General features: G+C 59.2%; 3 protein-coding genes across 3 annotated transcripts in view; 1 reads left to right on the forward strand and 2 right to left on the reverse strand.

Moving 5' to 3' along the window:
- PARD6A (par-6 family cell polarity regulator alpha) overlaps positions 1-52 on the reverse strand; it is a 2,009-nt gene extending 1,957 nt beyond the window's left edge. Inside the window, exon 1 of the mRNA XM_021716386.1 lies at positions 27-52. Coding sequence (XP_021572061.1) covers positions 27-52 — 26 coding nt within the window. The remainder of the gene's footprint in view (positions 1-26) is intronic.
- Positions 53-112: 60 nt separating this feature from the next.
- On the forward strand, positions 113-3,434 carry ACD (ACD, shelterin complex subunit and telomerase recruitment factor). The gene is given in 14 exon segments (XM_008065764.2): positions 113-216; positions 505-694; positions 696-818; positions 895-1,031; positions 1,156-1,249; positions 1,337-1,413; positions 1,540-1,584; positions 1,696-1,730; positions 1,883-2,034; positions 2,113-2,209; positions 2,294-2,374; positions 2,577-2,938; positions 3,072-3,163; positions 3,239-3,434. Coding segments are annotated over 14 exon segments (1,668 nt in total). The 3' UTR covers positions 3,318-3,434.
- The window catches only part of CARMIL2 (capping protein regulator and myosin 1 linker 2), a 12,761-nt gene continuing 8,603 nt past the window's right edge, over positions 3,394-7,551 (reverse strand). Inside the window, exons 30-38 of the mRNA XM_008065773.2 lie at positions 7,489-7,550; positions 6,506-6,606; positions 6,060-6,423; positions 5,853-5,975; positions 4,906-4,942; positions 4,670-4,741; positions 4,323-4,544; positions 3,647-3,724; positions 3,394-3,557 (exon numbers count right to left, since the gene is read on the reverse strand). Of these exons, the coding sequence (XP_008063964.1) occupies positions 3,445-3,557; positions 3,647-3,724; positions 4,323-4,544; positions 4,670-4,741; positions 4,906-4,942; positions 5,853-5,975; positions 6,060-6,423; positions 6,506-6,606; positions 7,489-7,550 (1,172 nt within the window). The 3' untranslated portion in view covers positions 3,394-3,444. The remainder of the gene's footprint in view (positions 3,558-3,646; positions 3,725-4,322; positions 4,545-4,669; positions 4,742-4,905; positions 4,943-5,852; positions 5,976-6,059; positions 6,424-6,505; positions 6,607-7,488; position 7,551) is intronic.

Below are 7,551 nucleotides of genomic sequence, written 5' to 3' on the forward strand. Positions count from 1 at the left end.
CGCCGCCCCGCCCCTGGCAGCAGCACTCGCCCCGCCTTCCCATCCGGACCATGACGTCAACGGGGTAGGACGTAAAGTGGAACGCGGAGTCCACGTTTCCTAGGAAACGGAGATGGGGGTGGAGAAGAGTCTTCCTCTGCTCTTGCGTCATTACGCCAAGGACAGCGCTTCCCCGGTTTTGGGAGAAGGACTTGGCCAATCCGAGAGAAGGGTAAGGTATGTAAAATTTGTTGAGCTCTGTGTACTGTTATTCCCACTGGCCTTACAAGACTGTGTATTTTGTAGATGAGGAAACTGAGTCAGAATAAATATTTGCTGAACCTCCTCGAGGTCACACGGCGCTGAAATGGTATCGAGCCAACTCGCTCAGACCACACTCGGCCGCAGTCTCCGGCCCCGGATCCCTCTCTATCCGGGCCAACTTTTGTTCCCTTCCTTCCTGGTACCACGGGAGTGTTGACGAAGGGCCCAAACGCCGGGCCGCTTCTTGGAGTGATGCCGCAGTAAGAGCAAGGGGCCAGCAGCCAGTATAGCGAACAGAAATCTGCACACAAGTTCCGGAGCAGGACACCGTCGTGCGCACGCGCAGGCGCCTGTGGGCGGGGCCTCAGACTCAGGTCCCGCCCAACCTCGCGCGCTTCCTCTTCCGACGGGAGGCGGGGCCGTTGCGCCCGCGGGAAACCCGGGGCAGCTGTGTTCCGCTAGTCGCCGCCGACCGAATGGCAGGTGTGGGGAAGCTGGCCCTACGGCCCTGGATTCGACAGCTGATTCTGGGATCAGAGGCACTCTCAAGTCCACGGTCCGTGCAGCTGCTGGAGGTGAGTCCCTACTCAGGGCTCGGAGACCGGGGCGGAGGCCTAGGGTGGTGGGATTGAAACCGGTCTGCGCCGTCAGGTACTGGAGGAGGCCGAGGCCCCGGGCCCATCCCACGCCTCCTACTCGTCGGACGTCGGGGCCACGCTGCTTTTGTCTGACGGGACCCACAGTATCCGTTGCCTGTTGATGCGGGAGACCCTGGACACCTTGAACTGGTGAGAGGCGCCGCGGGGCTTCTGGGAGTGAGCGAGGTTGAAGGCTGAGGTGGGCGGGCCCTAGAGGATAGGGGGCGGGACTTGTGTTCGGCGGGCTGGGCAGTGAGGGTCGTTCTTATCGTAGGGAGGAGAAGGAGTTCGGCTTCCGTGGGCTAGAGGGCCGGCTGCTGCTGCTGCGGGACTGCAGGGTCCGCGTCCAGGTCGCTGAGGGCGGCGCGGTGAGTGGTGAGGCTGGCTTGGGCGGGTTATTGGGCCTGGTTCTTCGTGACAACTCCTGAGACCCGCCCCTGAACTCATTCCTCCAGCCCGCAGAGTTCTATCTCCAGGTGGACCGCTTCAGCCTACTGCCCATAGAACAGCTCCCGGTACTGGTGACTGATTGGTAAGTGATGCCTCCACCCTCCAATAACTCTCCCCACCCAGGCCTGGCTGGCGTTGGCATAGGCTTTTTGGGTGGCAGGCCTTGACCCCTTAACATGTCTGCCTGCCATTCTCCTCTTTTTCTCAGCAACCAAGATGTGGATGTTCAGAAAAAGCTTTATGACTGCCTTGAGTGAGTCTGGGGTTGGGCTCTGGGGCCAAATGTGGTCCCATGAGGGGAGGGCAGATCTGGGTAGACAAGCCTCAGGATGGTTCCTGAGGCCTCTCTACTCTGTTCCTATAGAGAACACCTTTCAGAGGCTACACCTCCCAGAGCAGGTATTGTAAGGGTTGACCAGTGACCCTAACTCCCTGTAGACTGACCTCTTCTGCCTCAACCCCTTGCTTCCGCAATAATCCCCCCTCCCCACCTGCCCTTCTCTTTCCCCTTTTTGAACCTTGACCCATTTCCCCTTGTCTCCTGTCTCTAGGTCTATCACTGTCCCAGCTTCTGGATGAAGTATATGAGGACCAAGAGCATCGGGAGGCACTAGTGTGCCTGGCTGAGAGCTGCCTGATGCTGGCAGGCCCTGGCACAGCACCACCCCTCACCCACTGGGCTACCTCATGCTGCAGGGCCACGGTCAGTCTGGGGCTTTCCTTGGGAGATGTGAGGGTGAAGAGCTGGGCAAGGGCCATGCTGAGAGTTCATATCCCACAGGGAGAAGATGTGTACACTGTCCCCAGCTTATTGCTTCACATCTCTGAGAATGACCAGCTAATTCTGAACTCTCTGGGCCCCGGTCAGAGGGCACAGGGTAAGGGGGACTGAAGAGGTCAAGAGGAGGGGGTACCTGGGGCTCAAAGTCCACAGTGCTGATAAACCCTCCCTGAACCTCCAGGCCCTGAGCTGCCCCCACCAGACCCAGCTGTGCAAGACTTTTCTCTGACCCTGATGTCTTCTTCCTCACCTAGTTCCTCAGGTGAGGCGGTGCTCAGGTCACACAAGCACTCACTGTAGTCTGTCAATCAGATCCCTGGGCCGTGCAGGATGGTGTGACAGGGTGATTGGTTGGGGGTGGAGAGTGAACACAGTCCCTGGGAGTCCTTCCTGAGCTCATAGGCCATTCAGCTGGTCTGAGCTGAGAGCTCTGTGCCCACCACAGTGAATCCTCTCCTCCCCAGGAACCCCTGCCTTACCCAGCCATGGGCTATCAGAGGAAAGTGGGGCCAGCATCAGCTTTCTGCCTGCTCTGCCCTTGGCTGGTCCAGATTCAGTACAGAAGGACAGCTTCCAGCCCCAACCAGCCCCTGGTTCTCTGCCCCCCAGCTCTCCACACCCCAGCGGTACACCCAACTCCCCACTCCGGAACTGTACTCCCAGTCTCCTGCCTCATGGCCATATCCCCAATCCACACCAAGCCCGTGTGACCAGGCCTCAGAAACCTGCCCTGGAGTTCAAAGAGCTAGCATTAATCCCCAAGAACCAGCAACTTTCTCCAAGGACGAGAACTACCAAGAGAGTCCAGGAGGCCTGTCCTGTCTGGGTGAGCATGGTCTCTACAACTGGAGGGGAGAATGGGAAAGGCTTTGGGTAGAGCCGGGACAGGGCAGGAATAGCCTTGGATGGAGTTAGGGGTCCTTGTTAGTCCTTCCCCAGATACCATACCCCTTTTTCAGGACCCACCAAAGAAGCATCGTGATGGTTCTGCCTTCCAATATGAGTATGAGCCACCCTGTACCTCTCTCTGTGCCCAGGTCCAAGCTGCCAGGTGAGTGCCAGACTGCCTCACCTCTTTGGTCACCAGTCCCAGGCTACATTGACCTGCAGCCATATCTCTTCTCAGGCTCCCTCCCCAACTCATGGCCTGGGCCTTGCATTTTCTGATGGAGCCGCAGTTGGAGTCTGAGCTCACTCAGGTGTGAGAGGACATGCAGGCACATTGAAGGATATGCATACACAGGTCCGTGCCTGGGGGTGGACAAATGTTCCACACTCTGCTTCCTTTGAGTTTTTTAATAAAATAATCTCATGCGGCAGGAGAGAAGAGGATCAGGGGTTGGGGCCGCCGCCTCTTTGGTCTGTGGCTGGGGAGGGTGGGCTCTGCTCAGGACTGGGGGGCTCTGTGGGCTGTGGGGGTAGAGGCTCGGTTCCAAGACCAGATCCTGTGAAAGGACAGGGAAGAGAGAAAGAAGGGTCAGGGCTGGGCCAAGCATTTCTGCCACCCTCTCAACTGGCCCTGACCCTGTCTTACCTAGGCTTGGGGATGGGGGTGCCTCAAGCTTCGGCCTGCGTTTCAGGACGGGGGAGCGCTGCAGCCGCAGGGGCCGTTCTAAAGAACACAGAAAGGCTTGGGATAGGTTGCTAGGGGCTTACTGTCTGTCCATCCCCAACCCCCTTCCCCACTTCTAGTGTACACATGCGTGTGTGCACACACACTGCTGCCTTCGGAGCATCCCCCATCCCCTGCATCCTTGCATGCCTGGTAGAGGTTGTACTTCGGGAAGCAGAGCCAGGCTAGAAGGAAGGGCTTGTTGTCAAACCCTTGCACCTGGCCTCTGGCTTCCCGGTTTCTTGAGCCCTCATACCACTGGTGGTCTCCTCCAGGGAACAAAGCCATTAAGGGAGCCCCAGAAGCCCACCCTCTCCCATCCTCCTGCATTCAAGCACACATGGAGGTGTCTCCCCTCACCAGCAGGGGCCTGGAGCTGGTCCTCATGCACAGACACGGCTCGCCGCCCTGCCGAGAGAGGCCGCGGCCTCAGCTGACCATCTGGGGGAGGCCAGGGTATCAGGGAATGGTCCCAACAGCTGTGCCCGCTCCAGCCCTTGCCTCCCACCTTCAGGGTCCCAAGAGGAGCTGAGTTCCCAGCAGGGACTCCTCCAGTCCCCAGTCCAGGACTGGGGTGGAAAGTCAGATGCCTGCCTACCTTCATTCCTGGGGCCCAAGTAAGGATCCTCTGGGAGGCCCAGGCTGTCTGGGGAGGGGCTGGCTCTGCGGGGACTTGGGCTTTGACAAGGAGTAGGGGGGCCTGGACCATCCTGTTGGCCCCAACCACGGCCCCTGAGCTCTGCATTCAACTGCTGCCCCAGTGTCTTCCAGGTGGCAGACTCAGGCCCTTGGCTTCCTGGGCCAGGTCTGCAGGAGGGATCTGCAGGGAGAAGGGTGTCAGCTAAGACCTGGGCCAGGCCTTGGAGATGGGTCTGGGCGATGGTCTGACTCCCCTCTCCTGCCTGTCCCTGTACCTCCCCAACACACAATGTGGCCCTCACTCACCAGCAGACACAGAGTGGGTGCGGGACTTGATCGAGATGGGAGGGGCCTCTGTGGAACTGTCCATAATGTCACCTGCAAGGCAGGACTGGGAGCTCAGGCAGCAGACCTTGGAGGTGAGGGGAAGAAAAACCTGTCCTCTCCCCTTCCTCCCCCAGGAGAGCAAGTGCCTTAGGGACTATCTGTAAGGACACCTCTTTCCCCCCAAATGTACTGCTCTACCCCAAGGTCCTACTTACCATCCGAGCCAGCTTTCTTAATCTCGCCATCTTTGCTCTGTAAGAAACAGGGCAGCCACATTCCGGTCCTGCCCCCTTACCACCACACACACCCCTAGCTTTGTCCTTTTGTTCATTCTTGCTCTTATAATCCAGTCACAGAATCCCCATCTTGGGCTAGGCAAGAACATGGCACACCTAGTTCCAACCCTCTTGGAACTTAGTCTAGGATGGTGGACAGTCGACACAGTAACATCCATACGCATGCACATTCATAGACACATAAATAATGGGACCGCCTTAATCCTGTGATGTACTTCCCACACTCTAATATTTCTAAATTCAGGTCAAGTTCCACTTCACGTGTTCCTGAAAAATCATTACATGGAGGGTATGTAGGGCTGTGATTCTTATTAGCAACTATGGTCAGAGAGTGACTTTAGGGTGGCCATGGAAGAGAGTCAGGGAAGGCCCACAGGGAACTGCAGGGGTGGCTGAAGAGGAACCTGGTCTAACCCATGATGCGGGCCTGGTAGTGAAGCAGGGAGGAGATCCCAACCCAGGAGCACATGTGCAGGCTCTGATTTGCATCCAAAGGAGGAGAGCAGTGAGGTTTAAGGTGACCAAGGATGAGACCCCATGGGGCCTTGAAGCAGTGTCTTGAGAGGAAGCCCCTTGAGGACTTGTCATTTCAAGTACAGGTGACAAGGTCAGATTTCTGCTAGACCTGCAGAGAAGGGATTCTCCCCGGTCCAAGAAGGAGACACCATTGGCCTGGGGCTGGGCAGAAGCCAAGAGGGAGGAAAGGTAGACTCTGACAACTGTTCTGAGGGAGAGGGAGTGGAACTGACAATTAGACCTATCCATGTGTCATGAGTCTCCTCCTGGTCACATATGTCACACACAGTCTGCCGCATGCCACCTTCCCCCCCCACTTCATGCTCATGCCCTCCCACCCCCCGACTCACTTGTTTCCTCTTGCCTTCAGCACCCCCACTGCCTCGGCTTACGCCTATCCTCTGCAGCATCACTTGTACCCGCTGTTCAAAGGATGGAGCCAGCTCTGTGTCTCCCCGCTCCAGGGGCCGCCGCTAGGGAAAGAAATGCCCAAGTCAGGAGACAGCCCACTGCCCTGGGTTCCAGAAGAGCTCTCACCTCCTGCCACTCAGCCTCACCTTGTCAGGTCTGGCACCCAGTGTTGCTTCCTCCTCCTCAGCAGGCAACAGTATCATCGAATAGGCCTTACTATCCCGTGTGTAGCGAGGCCGGTTCCTACGTGAAGGGTCAGGGCTGCTGGTGCCCCCCTCAGCCCCACCAGGCTCCTCACCACGGCTGGGACGGGTTGGTGGCCGTAGTAGATCACCAAGTGTGGTTTTTCGGGTTCGGGGAGCTGCCCCAGGGCTGGTCTCTAGATCAGGCCGTGGACCCCGTGTTGAACGAGGTTTCTTGAAGGCAAAGAGGGTGCCCAGCTTCTTTCGCAGTGTACGGGGGACAGGAGCAGCGCCCCCCTCGGTGGCCGGGTCCTCCTCGGGGGCCCAGCTGTGGGGACAACCAGCAGTAAGTGAGAGAGCCCATGGGGCATCCCACCCTCTCCCACCCCCAGCAACTGCCCCTCACTCACAGGCGATCCTGCTGGATCAGCCTTTTGGAGAAGAATTCCTCCACGCCCTCGTCCACGCGGGCACTGAGCCCATTCCCTTCCTGCGGCAAGGCTGGGGGAACCTGGGGGATACCATGGGGTCAGGGGTCAGGGCTGAGTGCAACTATGGCTTCACCCTCCTCCCCTGTCCAGCAGCCTGGCCTAGGTAACTCCAGGATCCTGGAGCTGGGGTGACCCTAGGGAGCTGCTGATATGACCCCCCCCACTACCACCAACTGGCTGCTGGGCAGAGGTGCCAGATTTCACACACTCCTTCACCAGCTGCTGGCTCTGGTACACACACTCGTCCACACCCGTTCTTGTCCCACAGAGTATCCTACACTCCCTGAACCAGCAGGTCACCAACAAGGCTAGCCCCCACGAGCTCCCAGGGTCACACGTTCCCACATGCCACCCCTTCTGCTCCACACAATTCCCTGCAGTACCCCCGCCCCACCCCCACTCCACCCGGCCTGCTGCCGGCTCAGTGGCGCCGGCTGCTGCGTCAGACCCTCTGGGGGGCCTCAAGCCGGCTCCTCCCCCCACTTTCCACCAGTGCCCATTGCCCCCGCTGGTACCCAGCCCACACATACATCTCCCCTCCCCTACCACTGCCAGACGTGCAGGAGACGCAGGATTGGCCCGGCATCTTTCAGTAACCCAAGAGGAGGGAGGGCAAGACGGACACCCTCTCTCGCACGTCCACCGATGCAGCGGGACGCCCCGAGGTGTAGTCGTACACCCAGGGACACTCCGAACGGAACCCGCACACCCATAGCTCCGCATGGGCATGGCCTGGGGTGGGGGTTAGCCAGGAAGAAACCAGGATGTGACCGCGGTCGCACAACCAGGTGGCCTTGGGGCCCCCACAACCCACCTCCTTGACCGCCATCGCTCTAGAGGAGGGACCGGGCCACCTACGACCCCCAGTTCCTTGAGCTCCGGAGTAGGGGGAGGGCACTCACCTGGGGGCCCCCCGGCGGCGGGCGGTGATGGTGCTGGCGGCGCGGCCGCGGCCGGGCCCGGGT

Source organism: Carlito syrichta, unplaced genomic scaffold (genome assembly GCF_000164805.1).
Source record: "Carlito syrichta isolate Samal-C Ts95f unplaced genomic scaffold, Tarsius_syrichta-2.0.1 Scaffold308803, whole genome shotgun sequence".
NCBI lineage: Eukaryota > Metazoa > Chordata > Mammalia > Primates > Tarsiidae > Carlito > Carlito syrichta.